At 39.8% G+C, this 26,261-nt stretch overlaps 1 protein-coding gene across 3 annotated transcripts; it reads right to left on the bottom strand.

Annotated features, from left to right (window-relative positions):
- Window positions 1–247: 247 nt before the first annotated feature.
- Window positions 248–26,045, bottom strand: TANGO2 (transport and golgi organization 2 homolog). 3 transcript variants are annotated; one of them, XM_021544506.3, is made up of 9 exons: window positions 25,939–26,045; window positions 17,283–17,404; window positions 13,308–13,396; window positions 12,981–13,100; window positions 11,865–11,979; window positions 5,001–5,071; window positions 3,382–3,535; window positions 2,256–2,360; window positions 248–520 (listed from the first exon to the last, which is right to left on the bottom strand). In XM_021544506.3, the coding sequence occupies exons 2-9, from the start codon at window positions 17,336–17,338 to the stop codon at window positions 400–402; spliced, it is 831 nt and encodes a 276-aa protein (XP_021400181.1). In that variant the 5' UTR covers window positions 17,339–17,404; window positions 25,939–26,045; the 3' UTR covers window positions 248–399. The 3 variants fall into 3 exon arrangements, with proteins under 3 accessions (XP_021400181.1, XP_021400180.1, XP_021400182.1); XM_021544505.3 differs by lacking the exon at window positions 25,939–26,045 and adding an exon at window positions 22,433–22,513; XM_021544507.3 differs by lacking the exon at window positions 25,939–26,045 and adding an exon at window positions 22,083–22,154.
- Window positions 26,046–26,261: the final 216 nt, after the last annotated feature.

The raw sequence follows: 26,261 nt of genomic DNA, 5'->3' as shown, positions 1-26,261 counted from the left end.
GAAGATAAAGCAAAGTTTGGTAAAACCTTCATATAGAACAATAAAAGCAGCAAATATTTCCCCACCATTAGAACTAAAACCAAGTTTAAGTTCTACCTATAACATATTTTAAAAAATCCACACCTACAAAAAAGTGATGACTTTGTCTTGGATAAGGATGGCCTTGCCCTGAAAGCAGGGTGGTATTAAATAAAATATTTCTGATTATAAGTTGCTACTTCATGTAAGAAAAAGCATCTTCATCTGGTTTTCTCCAAAGCATTTGTGAGCTACCAGTTTATTTAAACTTTCGCTTTCCTTGCTATTTTTAGTTTGTGGAGGCTGGCACAAAACATTTACTAGAGCTTAATGGCTTGTTGTCTCATTGCTATTATTACAAACCATTCATGTGGAAAGTTGTTAACTGTGCAGTTTGAATTCATAGGTGCTTGTTTGCCACTGGTTGACATCAGCATTGATCATGTTGCGCTCGGTGAAAGTAACGCATCCCTCGGAATCGATGAGCACCACCGTGTTCGTCCTGCAACAGCACAACGGCACAAGGTTACACCTGGGCCCCATCACAGACCCTCCCAGGCTGCCATCCCTCCATCCAAAATTTTTATTTTATTTTCCCTGAGAACATCATCAACACACGAGCAGGGCAGAAATCATTCTGACAAGTTCAAATGGGCATTTTCAGTCTGTTTCTCTGTCACGCCACTGCTTTGATTCCCTGCTGTACTTGCAGCAGCTGACACACAAAACTGCTTAGTGCAGAGAGTATGGTGAAGTGCCCTATTCAGAAAGAAACAGTATAAAACTAAGTTTTTCTTCACACTTTACATGTACCCATAAGGATTACTGATATCAATAGTACTCTCTTCATTCCTTTCTTTCAAACCAATTGTCTATGTTAATTATTATCATAGGACATTGATGTATGATCAAGGACAAGGTGTCTCTCTAGGAACCTTCCAAAGAGGAAATTTGTTTTCCTGAAAAGCAGATGCCAGTTGTGCATCTATTCCACTTTGCCTTGGCTAAGCTGTCATTTCTCCATGGACACTGCAGTACCCTACTGACAGTATCCTACTGACAGTAGGAATTTTGCACCATCCTGATCTGGTGGCCTTTCCCAAGTCACTTCACAGTTGTTCAGTCATAAAAAAAAAAAGCACTTAATTTCTTCATAAGAAAGTAATGCCCAGTTAACAACCTCTATTCACTAAGCCCTGTTGCTAAGGGAAAGGTAAGTGTGAGCATACAATTATAGCAGTAGGGAGACTTGAAATGTGTGCTAATTCACCAGTAGAAGGTCAGTATTTCTACCAAGTTATCCCTGTTTCCTTTGAAATGGTTGAACTCTAATCTGTGAAGTAAGGGGAGCAAGGTGCTTTGTTACCCTATTAAGTCTTCATTAGCCTATATTTAAAATGTTCTTTTAATACATTTAAAGAAACCACTGTAAATACTGAGTATCTCTCTCAGAATAACAACTTAAAATGCCTACATCATAAGCACTCTGCTTGTCAACTCCCATTTCTACAGAGGAAATACTATGGCTGACCATGCCACAGACCAATCTGACAAAATTATTGGCAGACTTTTAGAGCAGCAATTCCCTACCACCAACAACAGGGTTCACCAGCAATTTTGTCCCATTGAAGATTAAATTAAGATTTGCATTGCATTATTCTATTCTTCTTGCAGCTTTGGTGGAAGAGTCAGAGCAGAGAGTGAGAATATCTCAGTAGAAACAGCAGCATCAGTTAGGGGAGAAGTGGAAATACAGGTTCTTCTGAACAAGAGCAATATGTTCTTAAAGTATGAAAATGGCATGTATGCATTTTCATATGCATGTATGATGCAATATCTATGGAAAACTCAAGATTTATAAGTGCAGATGACACAATTCCTGCTCGTGGAGGAGAAATGTGTTGTGCAGTGTCTCTGGTAAGATCAAAGTTAGATGTGCTCAGATCTGCTGTTACATTGGGGAAGCAGAACTGTATTATCTCATCTGGGACAAGTTAAAGCTGTGCCGTGCTCTCCATCAAAGATGAACCACTGTGTGAGCTTCAAATGCTCTTAAGCAGCAAATCCCAGACTCAAATACTGACTAAGCAAATACATTACTGAAGTATACCAGATTAATATCTGAAAAAAAAAAATTAAAGCAATCACAATAGAATTTAATCTTACAATAGCACAGTTTTAATTTGAGATGTGCTTTGATGCAGTACACATCTATTTCTGGCTATGAATTTTTTTACCTTGTTCCGTAACCTGGGCAACGAACACATAAAGCTGCGTACTTGTTCAGGATGGGACGGATGTAGTCCTTCCCTTGGTCTTCAATTGCAGGGTCTGGTAATTGACTGAAAAATTAGGAAAGTAGTTTAAACAAAAAAATCTCCAATATTAACACATTCATCCCTCTTGATCTGGAAGGAGTTCCAGGACAACCCTGAGATCACAGTCAAAGGCAGGGCTGAAGCAGAAGAGAGGTAAAGGACAAAAACCCATCAGGAAAGAATGGAATTCTGTGATTAAACCAACTGCTGTACTCACTAAAGTCCTGTAATATGCACACACAAAGAGATCATAAAGTAATATGAAACAGGATATTTTGAGAAAGTTCAAAGCTAATGCATATCCACATGTTCATATTTGTTATGAAAAGATCATTTCATCTTGAAGTGTGATTTGGAAAGATTACAGGCTTTGGTTTAAATATTGCTTTTTGTAAGTAAATATTTCTCTTTTATAGTCAGATGATTTTCAGATGAGATCAAATGGAATTACTCAACATTAAGGGAAGATCATTTGACTATATTGTATCTTATACCTTTGTCTTTTTACTAGTAAAAAGTATAAAGTCTAACAATTAAAAAAATCTCTTGATGCGATAGCAGATGAAAGAAGCTCTTAAACAGCTTAGCAGACTCCCCAATTAATACGCATTGTCCATGACAAAGGTTGGCATCAGAAGAACTTTAAGGTCTCTTCCCATCTAAATGATTTTATGATCTATGTAAATAAGTGCTTTCTTTAAATGCAGTACCCAAACCTATGTGAGCCTTCAAAAAGCTGACAGCAAGCAGCTTGCACATCTCTAGCCATGCACTCATTGCCCTAATTAAGAGAAGTGCAATCTTTAAAAAAAAGGCACACAGAAACCAGTGCACAGCTAATGAGGTCTAAAACTCCAGTAGCTTTAATTGTATCCCCTGCTTAAAAATCAATACTGTTGAAAGTCAGCCTGAAAGATTCCAGGCTCTGTGAAAATACTTTCAATTAATTTGAAGGTAAGGTGCTTTTTTTCTTTCAGAAGTTTCTCTATGCATTTTTTAATGGGTCATACTGTATTTGAGTAAATTCCAGCAATCATGTTCTTACGGCTCTTGATTATTCATCACTGTAAGAAGCTCCTTCACCAAGTCTTCTTTGGTAAGGTCTTGACTTCTCTTGACCACTTCTGTGAAAAGCTGCTTCCCATACTGAAGTTTCTTCCATGGTGTATCCAACAAAGAATTGCTCAATCCATATATTCCTACACACATACACACACAAAAAAGCCCAATTTAACTGCAAAGTACTGTGGGTCTCAGATTCAGTCAAAGAAAGAAACTGAGAGTTTCCAGCACTTCCCCAGGCTTTTTGCCTGGGTAGAAACTCTGTTTCTTTCTTTGACTGAATCTGAGACCCACAAAGTGCATTCTGGTGATTTCAGTTGTCATTAAGAGATTTTAAAATATTTTAATAAAGTCTAAGTGACTCCCCAGCTAACCTTTACCTTCAGGTGTGCCATAAACATGCAAGCCGCATTACTGAACAGGAGAATACAGCAGGCTCCCATCTGATGCTGGGCTGTGCTTAAGAATTTCCCTCATGCTAATGCTCAGTACTTGGTTTTAGCTGTACTCTAATTCATATCTACAGCAGCTAGTTTAAATTTCTGGTTTGCTAAACCATGAAGGCACAACAGAATTTTATAATTTCTGTAATCTATCTAGTCTTGTCCAGTGTAAGGATAGTAATTGTAAGTTATCTTTGCCTCTGATTTTACTCTTGAAAAACACTGCAAAGCAACATTGGATGATAAGAAGGCTCTTTCTCTTTAGAGGCACCCTCTCACCACAAACCAGACAAGAAAGACTACCAAATAGCCTTTCCTCCTAAAGGCAGCCATGTACACATGTCTGTTGTCTAACCACAGAGACCAGAACCATATTTGGTACACGTCTGCAGATACCTAGAAATTGTGACTCAGTTTCTTATTATAACATGGCCAGATTTTAAATTAAAAAAAAAAAAAAGAATATATTAAAACCTGTTTTGTGTTTGTAGCTGAACAAAATCTAACAGCTGTTTCCAAGAATATTAATGCTGTAATTGCTACAATAACAGTTTGTCTACTGGCAGCCATGTTCTGACCAGTAACCTAAGCTGGCAAAGTAAGGATCTGCCATCAACTGTTACCAACCAGTTACACTGCCCAGAGCCTTCCATGTATCCTGGTTCCATTTAAACTGCCTTTTTGATGAATGATTTCTGGAGCATTGTTCTCTGTACCTAGCTACCAAAGAACTAGATTTGAAATATTTTGAATCAGTTCACCTGATAAGACAGATTGTATTTTTTTTAAAGCCAGCTTTTCCCTGGGGGAGCATTGTCATACTGTGACCTTCAAACTGCTGGGTAAGGGGAGTTAGGATCAGACCCTTTGAAAATTCCATTTCTCAAGACAGATTCTGTTCTTCTGCCATAGTTACCTAAGCAGTATTCCACTAATTACACTGCAGGTGGGTACACTGACACTGATAGAAACTTTTAATGAACTATTGATTCTTTACTGAAAGTTATTAACAAAAACTTATATGAATTCAAGGACATTTAGTAATATTTTCTTGTAAAGAATGCAAAGAAAAAGACAATGCTTAAGTAGCTAAATTACTAGAACAATACACAGCTACATAAGAAAAAGTAATATTCAGACCTTTCTGTAGAAAACCTACCAGCATTTAGGAAAACAGGTTCTGGTTCTCCTCTGTTTCCATAGTAGCAAATTACATCTCCTTTGGTGGTACTGAAAAATATAAATACAAATTTCTCCTTGAAAAGCCATCAGCTTCTATATTTGATTATGCTTTAATTTCATGCAATCTTTGAGCACATTAAGATGCTTCTCCCACTGTTACTCCTATGATACCAGACATTGATGTGTTTTATTACTTTCCTCCTCTCAAAACACTGCAACATTATCAGGAAGTAGCATCATCATTTTTAAACATAACTGCAATAAAATTCAGTGAAACCCCATAACTTCTGCATGGACATAGCCAGGCTTAGTGACAAAAACCTGGTTTTGATTAACTGGAGATTTAGTTGCTTGGGAGAAGGGGGCATGTGAAAACAAAGGAACTGTCCATCACAGCAAGTACCCTTTTCCCCATCACTTCTTTTGAATCCTTCTTGCATTCTAAACCACTGACTGCTGTGGGCCACTTCAGATGGCAGAAGTGCATTTCAGGCCCACTTCCAGCAAAGCTGCAAGGCATAGCTGGGTCCTTTGTGCATTCCTTGGCTGTTTTCAGATCACTGTAGTCACTGACTCTCTCTCTAACTGGAGGCACTGGCTGCAGCACTCTCTCTCTCCTGTGCACAGAGTACAGGGAGGGTCTTGCACAAGGTTTAGAGACAGCTTCCAACATTGCAAACAACTCTTACTTGACCGAGATGCTATCAGCATATCCAAACAAGCAGCAACCTACATAGTCACACTGATATGGACAACACAAAACACCAAACCAACTGATAAGGGAAAAAAAGAGAAAGAAGGTCATCAATAAGCCTTGTGTGTCCTGTGGGAAATGGATTGCCATTAGATGGCTCACTCTCAACATCCCTCACTCAGCTGACATGGAATAGTGATTCCTCAGATCACTTCCACTTGGTGGGGTTTGGCTTTTTTTTTTTAATTTGCCAGAATACAGCAATGAGATCTAATTCTCTATTTCCCCCCAGTGATTTACTTGCTCACAGTCACCAACAAACACATTCTAATCATAGTTCAGTTTTTAATTTGTCTCCCAAGCTCCAGCTCCTTAGACAGCAGATAGAGTTTCCAAATTGGAAAAATGAAAAACAATGAAACAAAAAAACAAACCAACCAAACAAAAAAAAAACAAACACAAAACTTGCACATAAGACTGAATTTGGATTAAGTAGCATAAAGCATAGTACAGAAAAGAAGCTATTTCCAACTCCTCATTTTTTTCCTAAGATAAAAAGGAGTATCTCTGTGCTGATGCAAATCAGAGTATATAGAATGCAATCTCATTAATGATGTACTGGAACTTAAATTGCTCTGCATAACTTAGCATCCGCTACTCAAACCTTAATAACAAGCAAAACAGTCTTGATTTAGCTGTTTATATTCTTCTTGAAAAGCCATTATGAAAGACATTCTAGTGTCCTTTGCAAGACAGCCAAATGAAGAAGGAAATATTAACTTATTAATTGTAGAAGTCAGAGGAGTCAAGAAGAAGAGTATGAAAAAAGTCCACATAAAGCAAAAATAGAAGTGCCTTTCTCTGTGCACTACTCTTCCTCCTCCCAAACCCACAAGAGCTTTCTGATACCACACAGAAAGATTATCAAGTTTTCCAGCAGAGGCAGAAGACAGCAATCATAGCAAGCATATTATGTACGCTATTTTTATTGTTAAATATCATATAAGCCTGATGTTATCAGTTATGATAACATCAGTTACTCAATTCACAATTTATCAACTGTTAGAAGAAATGTGCAATATTTCTGAACTTTCCTCTAGTAGCTTAAAAGACATTTATTCTCCTTATCTTTTTCTTCTCATCCTTAAGATCATTGTTCAAATTTATTTATGCTGATGTCAAGACTTACTGACCACCTGAACTCTTCACAGACAACAGCCCACCTTCGGTTTCTTAAGTTAAGACATCAGAAATCACACAAACTATTTTATTGGTGCATTAACTACTCTCTTTTCAAATACCTGCTGTAGAAGGTCTGAAAAGATCAGGACAATTGTTATAACCTGAAGTCTCACAAGTCAGTGTTAGATGGAAAGGCAGACAAATGGCCCAAGGAAGCCCTGGAATACAGCTGTAAGACAAAGCCTGTCACATAGGAGACTGCATGGTGAATAAGCTAGCACTGCTGACTTCCCTTAGAATGGCTTTTTACATCAAAGAATATAATCCTCTAGCACCTCTTCCAAGATTTGTGTCATTGACAAATTCAGTAACAAGATCCCCTGGAGCTTATCAAGAAGATGGGGAATACATACAAACTGCAGGGTCACTAATTCAGGACATCTGTATCTTATGGCATGCACGCTCCCCCAGATGAGTGTTTTCACTTACCTCCACTGCAGCACTGCTGCTGCCTTCTGTCAAAAGAAGACTAAAGCCTCCCAAGAGACTTCTGAAATGGGGATACTTCCAAAATTTAGTTTACTGTGCCATTCAGCTGCTCTTTCTTTTATCATTTGGCTCTGCCTATTCCCTTCCTACTATTTACAGGTACTCAGTACTGAACATCAAAGCAGAAGCCAAGATGAAAAAAAGTAACTGTAAGCTTGATCGCAGCAATACCCTCAAAACCCTGGCCTGTACTCAAGATTCTCTTCCCTCCCAGACTTACAAGTAGAGATACTAATTCCACTGCAGAAGTAATAAAGGCATAATTAAAGTGATGACAATAGGACCCAACAGACTTATTTTTAAATTCCAGCCACAGCTGACAACAGAAATAAACAGAAATTATGCTCTTTGATACATCATTCTGTCAAAAAATGTAAGCAATAAAAATGTTCTAGGAAATATTCTAGGCAGCAAAAATCTCAGTAGTAATAGAAGCTTTACAGCAACATGAAAGCCATACAGAGTTTGCCATAATCACTTCTTAATGCTGATGAAACATCAACAATGTCCTTCTGCACTCCTGCCCTGATTCAACTTCAAGGTGGCTCCAAGTCATGTCCAACAAAAACTCAGAATGAAAGAAAAAGGAAAAAAGCAGTGAGGCAGTAAAACTGCAGAGAATTGCTATCACTAAGTGATCACTCCCCTGGGCACTGAGCTCTACTCTGCAACAGACAAGGACATTGGATTGTTTTACGAATGACCTGTGCATGTATTTTTTGTGCAAGAACAAAAGATGAAACTGGCAGCAACACCGAAATGCTTTACAGTAGTTTCCAATAAGTAGTATGGTTCACAGATTAATTTTCTTTTCTTCAGTGTTCATGAGCTAATCAGATAACTCTTTCTGTTCTGAAGCTAAAAATAAACAAGCAAACACCACCAACTATAAAGCCCAAACATGTACCACCTACCGTCAAAAAAAAGGATGAAAAGAATTCTGCTGGATACTCACAGCATACAAAGTCTGCCTTAAAACAGACTCTGATTTTGTTGTTAGTGTCTAAACATTTCCTTGGCACTGTCCTAATATTTTGGGTCAGGCAGAAGCCGACAGCAGAGGAAAGAGATAAAAAAGATTTTCAGAAGCATTTTTCTTTCTTTTGACATTGGACTGTCCATCCATCAACTGGAAGTGACTAAAAATCTATGCAGAAATACCTCATTTTCACAAGGGAGCCACAAGAAGCAAGACAGGTATACTCTGCAATAGGTGATACTGAATTAGGACAGTGCATGAGAAGAAAACTTGACCATCCATGTTCTTTTCATATCAGCACTCTGACCCTATCTCACTTTGAAAAGGCATCTAAATCCAATATCTGGAGAGCAATCAAATCTTTCCCAGCCAGGTCATGGTAACCATGCTGAATGAGAGCCTGTAGGTGATGGTATAGTTTAGTACATTTTCCCTGCAGGGATTGAAAACTGGCTGTGACAGGGGAGAGCAGGCAAGCTCACCCACAAGGCAATTTTCTGCAATCCCCTCCAGCTGACTTGTTTGTAAGGCACAATTTATCTATTCATCATGGAGAAAGTAATTCACTCCTGTTACACAGGGATCTTATTGCACATAAACTATATGGGTTCTAAGTGACAGCCTGTCAGAGACTACACTTGCTGGGTGGGTGACAAGAAGCTGCCAATTTGTCCTTCAGGGCAGTCTGTATTACACACTTGGCAGTAAGGAACACAAGTGAGATGCTGCCACAACAGCCCTGACACAAGTTTGAGGTACCCATGAAAACCTAAGTAGGTGTAGCTGTAGATTTGTAGAACACGGGTTTTCCCCAGGACAGAAATGATGATCACCAACAAAATGATCATCAACAAAAGCAGCTCACTGCCTTCAGGTATTACCACAAATGGAGAAAGAAGGAAAACCCCTTTGAATATTGAGCAGGTATTTACTTTACAGAACAGTCCAGCCTCTGATAACCTTGTTCCTTTCTAATCAGACATACAGATAGTCAAAATGAGAGGAGTGGCAACACTACCTCCTTGGAAGCCAATTTTGCAACTGCATAAGATTCCAAACAGACACGGTTTTCCACATGCTATAATTCAACATAAAAGTATGTTTAGTGTAACTGAATAAATATTCATGACTCTCATACTCAGCAGGTACACCCAAGATGATAAAATGAAAAATCAGAAAAATAAAAGTACTAAGTAATTCTCTTAAAACAACAAATCAATAGTGTTTAAATTGATATAAAGAGATGCCACAGAGTAAAGAGATTATTACACTGAAAGTGTCAAATCCCATGCATATTAAAAATAAGAGTCACACCAAGATGTGGAAATAAACAATGAGATTTTACAACCTGTATAGTTTTTCCAGCTCCCCTGCTTGTATTACTGCACCTCTCATCTAGCATACTGTCATCATAATTATATTGAGAGAAGATAAAATTTCTTTTTCTGAAATGTGTACCTCAAGATTCTAACACTGTAAACCTCTCTAAATATGCTGCTTACACTCAGCAGAAACATGTGCTCAGGTACACCCCTTTCCACCAGTGCTTCATTTACACCTTCAATCTGAGTTTCCCCTCCATTTCACACACTCTAACACAACCAATCACTACTTGTTACACAATGGAAGAACACATTAAGGACAGTCCTCAATCTTTGTTTTGAACACTAACATGGCCCAACAAAATAGCATCAGCTGCAATAACATTTTCTATTTACATGGAGAAGTAGCTCCCTTTCATATACCACATTTCTGTTTGGAGTAATTCTAATTTCCTAAAATGACAAGTTTATAAATATTATTGAAATTGCTCTGCATCATTAGCTTGCCAAGAATTTCATTTCATCAGAGTATCCAAGGCTAAGGACATGTCAAAACAGAGAAGTTAATCAACACACACAGCTTTCAGTGTGATACTCAACAAGGAATTATGACCTGTATCACCACTGAAAGACTATTCAATTGAGCATACAACTCTCTATCAGCTCAGCATGAAGGAATAAACAAACAAATCCAACACAGGAATGACTGCCTTAAAATCAATCAAGCCTATTTTGATATCATCATACTAGCAATAATTATGACTATTCTCTTTCCCTACATTAATAGGAAGAAACTCAAACTTAATGCTTGCTAGGTCACACCTTGAGTATGATGCTTGCTTGAAAACATCTATTTCTTCTATTGCCTTTTTAGTAAAAGATCTAGCCAGGCAGCAACATACAGCAGAAAGCTCAAAAAGTCAAATTCTCTGACCATGATAAAAATTAATTTAGGCAACTGAAAAATTCTGGGAAGTCTCTAGTGAGATGGTGAACTTTATAAAGTAGAGAGTAAAAAGACCAAAAAGCATCAAACCCTCCAACTGCCTGGCCATCTTCTGGACTGAATTTCTGGAAACATAACCTGTATGTTTATTTCTAAGCAGGCACACCAAGCAGAAATACACTCATGTATCTTCACAGAATTGACTGGTAAGTCTGAGCCATCAGCTGAAGGTGGTCTAATACAGAAAGTGAAAAATGTAAATACAAGGGCAGTTAGTGAGAGGGTGCTAGAAATCACTTCCACTGAAAACAGTAAACACTCTGGCTTCTGCTTTAAGCGTATTCCCAGAAGAATGCAGAAAAGCTGAGTGGGAGAAGGCCCTGCACCATCAGGTTGTCTAATAAAATTCATGCTACTGCACCAAGTGTGCCAAAGCAGCAGTGTGCTCCTGGCAGTTTAGATGTGCTCCCAGTCATGCAGTGTGCATCCAACTGGGAACTGACACAGGGCCTGGAGATGCCTTAGTCCTGTATTTCCATTCTTCTCAATCGGGCAGAATGCAAAGGCAAAGTAGGAGATGTACTTGTGCATAGACACATGCACAAGCAGTAGAAAGGATTGTGCCAATCACACTGATTATAATCAAGTATCCAACATCCTTTTTCGGCTACAGAAACTTTAACTTAATGTTTTTTTGTCTTGTGCTGATTTTTAATGTTTCACGAAAGATTAATGACACAGACTCTCTGATGGGAATAATAGCTTGAAAGCTTTCAGCTGTTCTAATCCTGCTGCAGCATGTCAACTCTTAGAGAAAAAAGGTGTCTGAGAAATTATGAGCCAAGGTTTTGTCTTCTCAAAACACAAACCCCAGAGCCCCCAGGGTAAAGACTGGCTACAGCCTATCAGGGAGTTGCAAGAAGTTTTGTGGGAAGCAATGGTTAGAATACAAGATAGCCCTCCAGTGTTTGAAAGATAAACAATAACAAAGGAAAGGAAGACTACAATAAAATTAGGGCCTTACATGCCAATTAGCAAAAAACATAAGCTCTAACTTTAGTTTGTAACAGGCTTTGTATTGTTACACTTCGGTGCTATGACTTGTATGTACAGCACTGTTATTACCTTTCTCCCTCTGACATTTGAACTGTGATATTTTATAGACTTACTTCAAATCAGCTGCTAATAAATTAAATCCATTGTAAAGATGTCCCTCTACTGAAACTTTCTTCAAGTAAGAGTAGCTGTCCAGATCTGCAGTCAAGAAGTTTGTTACAAGAGCACCTAAGAAAGAGAAGTACATAGAGCAACTTGTATGTGTGTGCTCACTATTCTGACAGGCCTGGTAAAATAAACAGAAAGATAAAAATTCCTGTTGCCAACAGACTGTAACAGTGGGAGAAAACCCCAAACCACAAAATCAACCCAAATAATAAACCATCCTTTTTAAGTCTTACATCACTGTTCACATTAAGAGCCTGACTTTTACTCTGAAGAACTCAGTCAAAAGCTCTTGGTCAAAAATTCTAAGAATTCACATTTACTAACTATTCTGGACTGGATGAATCTTTCCTCTCCCCCCCCTTACAAAACCTTTCTTGTCTTGCTTCACTTCCCTGATATATGACCCTAAAATTAAATACAAATGACATGGTTCACTTGTTTCTCTGTATAAAACGTTTTGTCACTGCAATATATTCCAAATTCAGTACCATATGACGGTTACAAACGCATCTATTTTTACTTTTAAAAAATCCCACAGATGTGCTGTTTTGAGCATCCTCATTGAAAAAGGTTTTTTCTATTATTTCTCCTCCTCTGACTTACAGTGGGGAAGAAGAATCTTTTAGGCTACCTCCAGCATAATCTAAGTTGCATTCCCTGACAAAGGTGTTTGAATATGCATATACACTTTAAGAAGTCTACTGTCTACACTGAGCTAAAACTAGCTCAGTGCTTGGCTAATTTTTCTGCCTGTTAAGTAGAAGTATTTTCCAGAGGAGATGGCTCTGCTGCATAGCTTGTATGGATGTGACTTCAGGCTCTAGGCACCACATCTTGTTTTACTTATGCCTGCTTGATCAAGAAATCATTATCCAAGTCAAGTTCCTCACATATGTACTCAAACTCATCAGTTAAAAAAATTTGTTTACAGCACATAAGCATTCTTTTTGTCCATAAAGCTGTGTTAAGAAAATTAATATTGTAATCATCACTATTTTACTGGAACATCAGGGCTTGTTTGTCCATTTCCTTTTTTGTTTTTTATTTCAACTCCTCCATACCTCTTCCTTTTGCATTTTTATCAATCTTTGGCTGCATATAGTTTGTCAGGGCTGCCATCTTGCCTTTCTTACTGATTCCCAGCCATGTCCCTCCTTCTTTTCCCTCCTCCATATCCAGACCTAATGGAATAAGTAAGAGTTAGGTTATTAAATACATTAAAATTTAAAAATGTTACAAACTTACAACATGTTTTCCTTAGATGTATAAGGAAGAAGAAAATTTCTTATTAGAAAGGCAACACCACCACTCTAATAATGAAAAAAAACCAGGCCATGATTCCCATATAAATCATATAAAAACCACTCAAAACAGCAAGACATACATACCACTAAGGATCTCATTGCTGCTGTCCCAAAACTCGGCCGATTTGGATGGTCTGTGGTAAAATTCATCCCTATTAGCTGCTAGAATAAGCCTGTAGAACACAAGAGGAAAAAAGACACTATTACTTACAAATTGAAACTTCACAGTAGAGGCAGGAGCAGAATCAAATTTTTCCAGAGCATTAAGTAATTTCAAGCATGAAACTATACTTTTATCTCCCATCTCACCTTTATCACTCAGTGTAAAGTTCAACTGATATCTGACAGCAGCCTGCTCTCTAACTGTCCTGAGAAACTCAGCAAATCCATCTTGGTGAATGAATGAGGAACTGGTGTTTCCAAAAAGTAATTCTTACAATAGAAGACACTGAATTAAGTTCGCATAAGCAACCTTAAGATTCCTCAGCACAAATTTACAGCTTAATTTAAAAAAATTATTATTATTTTGAAATTATGTTTTTAAAGTGTTTTTCATTGGTAGAACATCCTCACCTGAGGAGCAGGTAATGGATTTGCCTGATGCAAGTAAAGGTAAAAGACAACAGTGACCCCAAGCAAGCCCTGTGTGGAGGCTCAGGGCAGCAGGTGACTGCAGACAGAGCTTCACAGCTCCAGTGCAGCTCCCAAAGTCCTGCTCATCAGTACCCATAACATGACTTGCCTTTATTTCAACTGAAAGGCAGTTATGTTGCTTCATTTAATTTTAATGAAATGCTATCTTTCAAAAACCTGCAGATTTTCTTAACTAGTTTTCCATAACCTCAGTTATCTTCTTCACTGTCAGTTCCTCCTACCAGCTGCATCTCAATTACAGCTGCACAGCAGAAGACAAGTTTGCTACTGGAAACTGAAGACAGACCATACAATTTTAATTCTGAGTTTTAGCCACAACACACAAGAATCAATTCCAATGACATCTTGTTACCTTGTTTGGCATTCAGATGTACTTACTTTTTCTACAGGTTTCTGAACTTTCCTGCAAATTCATCTCTTCCCTAATACAGTATTTTAAAAGAGGACTGCAAGGTACAAGTTACACTTTAGAAATACTACAGAAAAAGAATCATAATCAACCATACAGAAACTAGAAAAACTAGAAAAACCTGACAATTAAATGGCATTCTTTCTGCAAGTGCTTATATTTTGCCCAACAAAGATAACATCTGTTGGAAAGCAAACTGTATATACATTTTTATCTTTCCAATGCAGATACAATATTGATCCTTTCAAACTTACATAATTTCTCATCTTCTACCTGATTCTAGTCTTCGAGCTATAGGCTTTCTGCTGGTTTACTATATTTCTGTCCTCTTACTTCAACATGTTCCATTAACAGGATGCAGCCTCCTTTCACAGATTTTTGTTTAAATGAGTATCTCCACTGTTAAAAAATAGTTTGCCTGAAGTGAACTTCTCATCTCCTGAAGCTTCAATTATACTTTGCCTTCAATAATTCCTGACATAAAACTACATTGTTTCTGTTACAGGAAATGCCATCATTACTATTTGTTTATAGGACCTAAATACTAAAAATAAGCAAAGTCTTTTTTGTGTGATTGAATATTCCCCATCTCAAGTTTAATGCAACCTCTAAATTTAGCACAAGACTAGTATACAAAAGCATAATAATAAAAACATCTGTATTTTGTCATTTATGAAACATAATTTTAGTGAAAAGGAGCAATATTAAGTGACCCTCAACTTCTAATAAATTGCAAAAAGCCTATTCAGCTATTTTATAGCTGAAATAATTCAACTGTATTAGGATTTACATATTAAGATTTATTTTAATATTGAGAGAAATGAAAACATGAGAAATCATTCCATTAAAGTGATTTCCTACAAAGCAATTCAGCTCCAGAAAAGAGCCTGTGATTATAGCTTTGAAGCTTGAAACATTAATTTATTTGTAAGATGCACACAGTACTATTCAGAAAGATGTAAAGGCAGCATATTACCTCTGACAATAATACATTAAACTACAGTAAAGTGCTTGTTACACTGCACTAAACTTTATCACAAACAGGCCCCAGGAGGGAAAACAGAACCAGTTGCAGACGTACAGGCAGATGGATTTGTTAGTGTGTCACAAGGGTGAGCTCTTTGCTTAATTAGGTGCTCAAGAAAATTGACCAATATATTGGTCTAGAAGCCAGAGTCTACCTGGATGGAAAATTCTCCCAAGTGTTACAGAGAACATGTTTTAGCTTGGCCATTTTCTCCTAGCCAATAAACTCAGTCAATGACAAGCTGTTTGTCTTTTCAACTTTTAATGCCTATTACTGACCCTTTCTTTCAGTTAGAAATGCAAAGCAGAGAACAGGAAGGAAAGTTTAATTGCCTGCTTCGTGATGAACACAGAAATTAGTGTCTGCAGGTACAGGAATCCTCTTTTGGTTGGGAAAACTGTTCCAAGACCTCACCATGAAATAACTAGAGCTACATAGTACAGTCATGCTTGAACTGTCAAGAAAAATCACTTGGTCCAATGGCTATAACACTGCCTGGAATTAAGGGGGCTGGTGTTAGGGGGAAAAAAGGACTAAAGCTATGTATCTGTTGTTAAAATCTGACACCAAGAACACTGTGGCCTGGCATTTATCACCCTAACAGATAGCTCAGAGTGATTTATCTCAGGTATAGAGCAAGGCACTGCTTAAAAAAATATATAGAAAAAGTTAAATACAATTAAATACTCCTGAATATGAGCCAAACATCTCAAAGGCTCTGTCCTATTCTGACACTGACAGCAAGTTGTTTTCTGATATAAATTAATAATTTCAATCTTAATGCAATTTTTCATAGCAAGAAAACTACTCTAAGTTCTACTTTTAAATATTGATCATAGCAGAAAGTTCACTTGGCAAGCAACTGCAGTTTACATCCAAAGGATTTTCCCAAGAGGCATCAAATTGATGAATCTGTCTTTTGCTAACTACCAACACAAAGAAAGTCAGACCAAATAAACGGATATATTAATTCAGCACCAGTCACATCATAAACAAAATCCCTTTTTAGTCAGGCTCCAGATGCAGAGAGGAATGCACTCTGGACAATTGAGATTTCCATTCTTGTTTCCTTTCTATAGAATGGCATCTGCTTCTTAATACAAGAGGACAAGAAAACAAGTCAGTGAAAGGCACAATGACTTACTGAGCAGACTGACTGATGGTTTCTGGATGAATACCAATACTTGTACCCTACAAGGTAATATGGAACCTATAGAGTCTATATAAACACAGCAATAAACCTTCCTAGTCTGTTTACAGCCTAGGAGTGCTCGCTGTCTTTTTATTACATACTCAGTGTACTCAAAGATACTGATGTTGGATATGAAATTTTAAAAGGACAGGTTACAATGAGAAAGAAAATGATTACAGGATGTTTAAAACTTTGGAAACTCACTGTATGACATCGAGACATCCTTATAAACTGACCTAGAAGCCTGTAAGCTTATTTTTTCTTTCATTTTTGGCTAAACACTTCATACACATGACTTAGTTTATTGCCTACAGTTTTAATTGCAAGCAGATTTTGGGGAGGAGAAAGACTAGTACACTTAATAGAAGTTCCATGGTTGCAAACTGGAAGCCTTAAACGTATCTACCACACTGAAAGAAGGGGACAGCTACAACTGTGATGCCCAACAAACAGGATTCCCCTTAGTTTAAATAATAAAGTAGAAGGCAGGACTTCCAAACACTGGAGTACGATATTTAAAGGACTTAAACAGCATGAGAGATCACCAGCAAAAGGTCCATGATTACAAAGCCCAAAACTTCTGATATAGTCTAAAACCAAAGGATTCTAAAAAGGTTACAGTAACTCCCCCAATGGGGAAAGCCATGAAGTTAAACACTACAAAAGCACAACTGAACACATAATACTGATTTGAGTTTGCAATTCACACACTGGCTACAACAAGAAAATGTGTAAAATATTACAGAAGCAAGTCTGTTTTAACTACAACCATCTTACCTGTACGCATTTTTTGAAACTGGCCGTGGGTCAAATTTGAATAGAAGGATGCACATTGAAGAACTGATGTTTAAATCTTTTTTCTTCCACAAAGGCTCAATGCAAGGTCATTCTGTAATAGCCTAAAATGGTAATAAAGATTATCTATTACACTGCAAATTATAAAAAGATAAACTTACTGCTGTGCTGGAGCTTAAGGGTTGGAATGCACTGACTAATAACTCACAATACAAATACATAAATAAAATACAACTTCCAAAACAGAAGAGTTCTAAAGATTGATATACTAACCAAATTCTTACAGTAGTTCTTTCAAAGATATGCCTGGCTAGTTGAGATTTTTAGGGAAAAAACCTGCATCAAGAAAATATTGACAAAGTCTAGAGTGCTAGCAATACATGAAAAAAACACTCTTATGCAATTTTCTGCTCATTACCAAAAAGCACCTTTACTTTTCCCCCCCCCCTTAAGGAAGGCAAAATGTTTCTTTTAGAATAAAAGGGAAAATAAGACTCAAACTGTTGCAGAAGACAGAAAAAACCTCATTAAAGACACTCACAGACTTGCAAATAAAGTTTAACTTAGGCCAAGCTACTAGGAATGTCCAGGATAAATTATTATTGTTTGCACTGGGTAAAAGTTCTGGTACAAAAAGAAATACGATGGACATTTTGTGTCCAGAGTTTACATTTCGATGAGCAGTTTCCAGCACTTGTGCTATATTTAAAATTCTCGCCATGCAGATGGAATGACAAATGGGCTTTCCATTTCAAACCAAGAAAACAGCTTTCAAATATTTTGTGTTGTCCAATTAACATTTTTCTGGTAATAAAACTGCAGTCTGATCTTTGCCTTTTGCGGCTGCTCAAACAATTATCAGAATGCCACCACCCAGTGATGCCACACACAACTATTTTTTATTTTTACTGAGAGCTTTTGCCATGCAAGGAGTTTCAAGGTAAGTCAAGGAGGCAGAATTCAACACCACAATTCTAAGGCCCTCTGAGCAACCCAACGACTGAAAAAACTTCTGTACAAAAAGCAGGATTTTTAACTGTACTTTCAGGACATGTAGAATTGCTCTTTAATTGCTACATTATTTGTCATAAGAGATATCAGGAAATGGATCATCTTGACTACATTCACATTACCAAAAACAGAGCTGCAAGTGCAGCATTTATGCAGATTTTTTCTCAAATTAACAGCTTGCCTCTAGCTGCTGGCTCCTCTTAAGTCACAGTTCAGCAATACAACCAGCCTGCTGTTGTTGTCATAGCACAAGTTCAGTCTTGCAACCCAATATCCTGCAAAGGGACATTCTGCTGCAGGTCATGAAATAACTCAAAAAGAGGTGCAACACTTCTGACATGCTTGACAAGAAAATTAGTGCACAGGAGCATGTGTGTGTCTGTATATATATAAATATACCTCAAAGTATTTTAAATTCTGCTCACTGACAAAAGGAATTTCCCTCCCAAGTTGACTCATAATCTGTGAACTAAGAGCAGCAATAGCAGAGTTATTATTTTGTGTTTAATAGGTTCCACAATAATACACTGTTGGCTTTCTTTGCCTTTATCAAGTCAATCCCAAACTAACTGCCTTAGAAATTCATCATAAAATTAAGATTAAGTCTTGAATTTTGGATAACTGATTGACTAGCCAGGTCTTTAAAAAGACCCACAGCCAGCTTCATAGAGAAAATCTAACCACTTTTGAGAAGGTGGTATGCCCCTTCTCAGACTTTATTGCCAAATTTTCAGTAGACTGCAATCATACTGGACTTGAACTGCCAGTACTGGAAGACTTGGATCTTCTACACACAGACTATTTCAGAAACAACACTCAGAAGAGATCACCTTCAAATCTATGGGTTTAGAGGTTCCCATCTACAGCACTACTGTGAGTATGGCAGGGAATCCTAAAAACTTTCTTTTTTTTTTGGCAAAGTGTAAAGAAGCTCACTTGGTGAAAGCAGGGATATAAAATACAACTTTAATGACAACTGTCACCGAGTACTCTTGCTGACTATGGAGATATGGCTGCTAGGTGCCTTGCCAGATAATTAAATGGATTACTTGATAGAAAACTGTTTGCAATTAATCACTCATAAGACCACTATTTTAATATACTGGTTTCGGGCTCCATTAGCTGATTTATTGGGTTCCGTTCAAATAATCAAGCAGGTCCAGCTGTTATGCAAAGTTACTGGCCAGCATAAAGATTAAACAAAACCTGCCAGTCAGAAAACAGCTGCAAAATAAGTTTGCAATACTCATCACAGGTATCTAGAAAGACTAGAAAGACAAATATTTTGAATACTTCAATACCTTTCTAGAATCCCCAGTCATTATTATTAGGTATTACTGCTTTGACAGAATGCTTTTTGTCATTCCATCAACCTTGCTTATGTTATTACAGTCCTTTAACTTACACTTATGCTTTTATTAACCCCAAATATCAAACTAGCATTTTTTATCTCAGGCTCCACCTGCCAGCCTTGAGACAAGCATAAATGCTTATAGGTCCTATATAAACAGTCTTTTTTTTTTTTTTTTTTAAGACAGAAGTGTTTAAGGCAGATAAAACAGATATTACCCTTGAATTCTTAAATAGAAGCATACTGTAAGTCAGACTTAAATATGGATATTCTGAAATTTATGATAATTAACAAAACACTAAGAGAAAAAAACTGTAGGGCTGTCACAGATACTGTAACTACATAAACACTCAATCAAAAAGTCTTTATGCCATTCTCTCGAGCCCATACTCACACAAAAGTTGCTGCTGCAACCACAGGGATGAGAGGAGCACATTACAGAGCTGGAGCTGCAAAGCACATGTGCTCAACTCAGCATCCTCCTCACTCAGCTGAGTCCCCACAGACCAAGGAAAGGAGAAGGTGAAAAAGATTAGGCCAGCACTGACTTCCCCTTGCAACTTGATCCTACAGCAAGTCCAAAGCTAGATCAAAAACTGATTTTCAAACTCCATTTCTGCAGAAAATGTGTCTTCAGAACCATCCTTAGAGATGCAGAAGGTGCCATAGTTTAAAGAGCTCAAATAGAAAAGGCTAAGTTGTGGTACAACACTTGCTTTCTGATTTTCTTTTTGAGGAGAGTACAAGCCAGAATATCCACACTATGAAACATGGCAAGGTCTGCAGGAAGTGGGGAGAAATCCTCTGCTCTAGGATGGAGACAGTGAAGACTGCTCTCCTGATAATGAGCTTTTATAAAGTCTAGTTTGCTTATTCCTAGTCAACAAGACAACAGTTACCAAGGATTACATGATAGCAACAATCTCCTATTTCTGTAATGTTTCTAGTTTGCTGTCCAACTTATGCCTAATACACACAAACCAGCTTGACAAGAACCACAAACATCCTGTAATTAAGCGTTCTGCTCCAAATGGCACCGCTAATTTGGAAATGACATTAAAGTAGCTAACATTCTTGTTCTGTGCCACAGTACTCTGTTAGACAGCACAGTGTGTTGTTTTGCTCATTTGAAGGATCTGTTAAAAGTCTGAGTGGATACACGCCAGCATAAGGTAGCATTTAGAGGGACTTTCAGGAGACCCAAACATGATAGATTGTGTATGTTCTTTAATAGGGTTCTACCATGATTTGGTTGATTAGAAGCAATCAGTTCACAATTTGGCATAAAACTATCTTACCCTTAAGAATTCCCAGTAGCAGGCTTTGAAAAAGGAAGCCATTTGTTATGTATTTCATATTCACAAATGAAGCATCATAAATAATATCTGCCAGTTACAACAGTGATCTCAACTGCTTCTCAACTCATCCAAAACTATTGTTTAGGTGCAGTCTAAAACACAGCTATAAAACGTTATTCACTGGAATCTGCTAGTTCTATGTACTACAACAATAACTTGTGTTCAGCAGAGTACAGAACTATTTTACTGTCTCTTTTGAGTACATCCAAATGAAACTGAGCCCAACAGTCCTCAAATGCCCATAGAAGTCCCATAAAAGTTGATGTATTTTCTTGCACTACTGAAATGAGGTTTTTAATAGCGAACTTTAAAATCATCAAAAATAAGACATGCTTGATCAGTTCTTAAAAGTAATCTATTTTTCTCCCTCAGAGAAAAGTGTCTTCTGGCTGCATTTTTAAAGCATTTTACTGTTTCATTTTTGCACTTCCCTTGTGTACCACATGCTCCACTGCAGCAATACTAATAACTACAGATGAAGTGGAATAGATGGATCCATAATTTGATGACTTCCAGGTTGTTCCCTGTGAAGAGCATTTGTAAGTAACCCAGGCTTTGTAACCCTACCAAGGTGAAGAGTCAGTACTCCCTGCAAGAGACAGCAATGTGAAAGTACAACACTTAAGAAACACAGAAAATAACATGTAAGGTGAACGGCACTCCCAAATTTAACGGGTTAATTTTATTTTTAGTTACTTGATTTCTGTCTGGCATTTTACTAAATTAAGTCCACTGTACAGCTCCCATGAGAAACAAATGCCAGTAAACATAACCTTTCACCACATCATGTTAGAAATATTTACAAGAATTGAGTAAAACAGCCTTTGCCCCAGTTAATTAAGAGCACGATCAGTGACGGATCTCCAGACTCGGAGCCTTTTGCAGGGCTTGTTCTTTAGATAAGAGCTGTATTTTTAGCTTGTACAGTCCCTAGGTTTTCTTCAGGGAGGAACCACCAAAGACATTAGCAGTTTTCACTGTCTAACTGTGACTATTTCTTGACCTCAAAGGGTCACTAGATATTAAAACTTAAAAATTCCTTTTTTACTCCTGTACACTTACAATTACTCCTGTACGTGACGCAAGTACCAACCAGCCACCATCCACGCAGGAATAAAATTCCATCGCATAACCAAGGAAAACAGGTGCGAACTGACACCTGAAAATATCCCCCGAGGTGCTGCTGGATAAATTTAGGTTGAAAACCTTAAGCAAATGGCGCTCAGGAGCAGCACCTTCCCTGGCGGGGAGGGCCGGGGCTGCGGCCAGAACGGCACACACAGCGCCCAGAGCAGGAGCCCGACAGCTCCGGGAGGATGGTGGCAGCTGAGGCGGCCCCGCGGGGGTCCGAGCCCGCCCTGCCGGCACGGCGACCCCGGCCCCTCGCTCCCTCCCGCCCCTCCCTCACTCACCCACGGCCGCCGCGCCGCCCGTCCCCCGCGCCGCTTCCGGAGGGCGGCCGGGCCGAGCACACCGCCCCTCCGGGGGCCGGGCCGGCTCCTCCTCCCGCCGGCGCTGCCGGTACCGGGCCCTCCCTGTGCCCCGGGACCGGCACCGAGCCCTCCCTGTGCCCCGGGACCGGCACCGAGCCCTCCCTGTGCCCCGGGACCGGCACCGAGCCCTCCCTGTGCCCCGGGACCGACACCCAGCCTTCCCCCTGTGCCCCGGCACCAGCACCGAGCCCTTCCCTGTGCCCCGGGACCCGACACCGAGCCCTCCCCTGTGCCCCGGCACCGGCACCGAGCCCTCCCTGTGCCCCGGGCCCGGCACCGAGCCCTCCCTGTGCCCCGGGATCGGCACCGAGCCCTCCCTGTGCCCCGGGATCGGCACCGAGCCCTCCCCTGTGCCCCGGGATCGGCACCGAGCCCTCCCTGTGCCCCGGGACCGACACCGAGCCCTCCCTGTGCCCCGGGGCCCAGCACCGAACCTTTCCCTGTGCCCCGGGATCGGCACCGAGCCCTCCCTGTGCCCCGGGCCCGGCACCGAGCTCTCCCTGTGCCCCGGGATCGGCACCGAGCCCTCCCCTGTGCCCCGGGCCCGGCACCGAGCCCTCCCTGTGCCCCGGGACCGGCACCGAGCCCTCCCTGTGCCCCGGGACCGGCACCGAGCCCTCCCCTGTGCCCCGGGATCGGCACCGAGCCCTCCCTGTGCCCCGGGACCTCCTTGGGCTGTGCGCGGGGCCGGTGCGGCACCGCCCGGCATCCCCCAGAGCATTGGGATGTCATCTCCCAGCCCCTGAGCTTCGTCTTGGCTGCCTCAGCCTGCTGCCAGCCCATCTGGTTTCATGCTGAGACGAGAAATTCGGGTAGTAGTAAAATGCTTTTCACTGTTAGGGTGGTCAGGTGTTGGAACAGGTTGCCCAGAGAAGTGGCAGAGCTGCCATCCTTGGAGGTCTTTAAGTCTGGTAATGTGGTTTAGTGGTTTATAGATGTTACAGTGTTTAATGAGGTTGGACTTCATGATCTTTAAGGTCTCTCCTCACCTTGCAGATTCTATGGAGAAATAAAAACATTACATGCCTGATCTGAGCTTCACAGTGCTCATAGCTCTGAGGACAAACAGACCCAAGGCTGCTGACAATCTCAGAGGGTTTGGATGCAGCTCCTGACCCCTCAGAACAAGGCCCTGTGTGGGATAATGTTCCCCTGACCACCTTCAGCAGAGACTCTGCTTCCAGGAGGGCCCCCAAAGTCACTGAGCCCTGAGTTTGCAATGGGATGAATTCCAGCCAGAACAGCTTTCCTGAGAATTGAGGAAAACACAAGTGACAACATCAAATTTGCTTTCAGTTATTAGCACAGCATGATCAGAACTGATAACCAAACATTTAGTAATTTTACCTAGATCTGCAGATTTGGGTTAGGATTGGAGCTGTGTCACCTTTTTGTTCTACTGAAATATTAATATTATTTCATTTTTCAAACAAAACCTCAAACTTTATTTATTACTTTTTTTTTCATGGGTGGCAATAGAGGGATTCAGTGGAGCCTGTAAATTACAAAATGTTTTATAGTGAAGCCTGTAAGGAAACACCATAAAAGCCTGAAGTGTTCTTCCAAGTTCTAACACTGATAAACACAATACACACAAGATGTGAAACAGTAATTAAAAGAATTCCCAGGGGTATATAGATGTGTTAGGTGGCTTGTCAGGCAAAACCTTTTATCCTGGATACAGAAAACCTGAAGTCAATTGTCAGGTTTAGCACTGCTCGGGCATATGACATTGAGCAAGTTCACCTCAATGCTTTCCTTCTCCATCATCAACAATAGGATGATCACATTGACCTTTGCAAGGTCTCCTGAGATCTACTGATGAAAATTACTGGGTGAGTGTATGATCATCATTCTTTGTACTACTGCTTCTGAAACACAATAGATTGCAGTTATTACCTTGAGACATACAAACCTAGAATGTATTAATGTTTTCAGGTACAGAGTTGTTATTTAAAGCAGTTATCTGGTGACTAAATAGATAAATTATACAAATCTCTGTAACACTGAAATTGGTTAAATGCATGCACATTAAATATAATGTATTGTACTTTCTGGCACTCTGAGTCTTGAAGTATAGATTCATCACTGTAACCAAAGATCATTTAGCTTCTATGCTTGATTCTAATTTAAAATCTACAGATGGTAATCTGCATACCTTCAACAGCAGTCACATCTGTGGGAGGAAAAAAGTGTCCATAGGCTTAAAATTCAATTCTGTTTTTTACTGGATTTTTTTCTATTTTTAATACATATGGGAAGTAAGAATAAGTTCAGAGTCATTTAAAAAGCCTTTTAGGAGGCTGCACAAAAAGAGTCCACTGCAAGAATTTGTGAATAATGGATTTGGTGGCCATTTTGACTCTTCCTTTTATTCTTGTGTCTACCTTTTGTTCTGCCAAAACTAGCTTGGTTATTGTTGCCCCTTCTAGACCTTGTCCTAGGGGATCAGTGTATAGCTCCCATTATTTGTCAAACTCAAATAGACTGATCCCAAAGCAGGCTCTGCTTCTGTATCCACTTTAAGAGAGTGGTACTGTCAGGGCAGAACCTCTCTTGGAAAAAGCTAAAATACAAGCAGAAGCTTAATTAAGGGCTTGTAGAATTGTCCTGAGTTGGTTTCAAAGACTAAAAGAGAACTAGTCCTGACATTTGTTTAAAGAGTTTGTTCTTTGAGTCCTGGAATGCACATTATTTCGAATGCATAAAGCACACTTTAGATAGATTAAATATCTTTTCCCTGAGAGGTCTCAAAAAGCAGCTTTAAAGAGGAGACATCAGGGACCCTGACAATTTTCTAGAGATGGGTTCTTGCCCATATCTAGTTTAATACCTCCACCAATTGTCTAGATGATGCAAAATATTTATTAGGAAATTTTGTAGCCTAATAAATTAGTGGGTAAGTCACAATTGTCTACAAAAATCATCTGATGTGTCCAATAAATCATCCCAGTCCAGTAAATTGCATTTTTAATAGCATAAAATGTAAGGAAATACATCTGGAAATAAAGAATGCAGAGAAGGGGTTAGAATGGCAAAAAGTACCTCAAAAAAGAATTTAGTTGTTATTATTTCAGTGTGACCTCTCAGGATAATACTGTGGTAAAATGGACTACTCTAACTATTTACTGTATAAAATACAGAATATATAAGGGAAACAGGGAGCGACACTGTCTTTGTCCACAGCACAGGGACATTGCTGCACCATTTCTGACACCCACGGTTAGGGAGGGAGGAAAACCACAGGAAATTATTAAAAGGAGGAACATAAATTAAACCACGATATAAAATAGAGGCGTAGGAAGCTCAAGCTATTCCGGTTACCGAAGGCTAAGCTGAGAGGCGACGACGGCAGCGCACAGACCACTGCAAACGGCGAGAAGGTCAAGTCAGACAAATCCCTGCGGATCGCGTGCCAGCATTACCTGGCTGGCTGCACCTGACGGGCCTCTGCCACAGCATTTCAGCCACCAGCTGGGCCCGCCGCCCCGGGCGAAGAGCTGTGCCGGGCGGCGTTCACTGCCGAGCGCGGGAACCGTGCTGCCGCGCAGCGGGGCGGGGGCGCGTCCCGGTGACCGCGCGGTCCGCGCCGCTCCCGCGGAGCGCACGCCGCCGGCGCGCCGCTCTCCCGCCCCGCGGGGGCCGCCCCTCCCGCCGCCCGCCGGGGGCGGGGCCGCCGCATGTGACGGACAGGTCGGCGGGCCAATGGCGCGTGGCGCGGCCGGCAGCGCGCGGCGGCGGGGCGGGG

Source organism: Lonchura striata, chromosome 18 (assembly GCF_046129695.1).
Source record: "Lonchura striata isolate bLonStr1 chromosome 18, bLonStr1.mat, whole genome shotgun sequence".
Lineage (NCBI taxonomy): Eukaryota > Metazoa > Chordata > Aves > Passeriformes > Estrildidae > Lonchura > Lonchura striata.
Note: the sequence above shows the minus strand (reverse complement) of the source record. Positions and strands in the feature narration are given on the sequence as shown.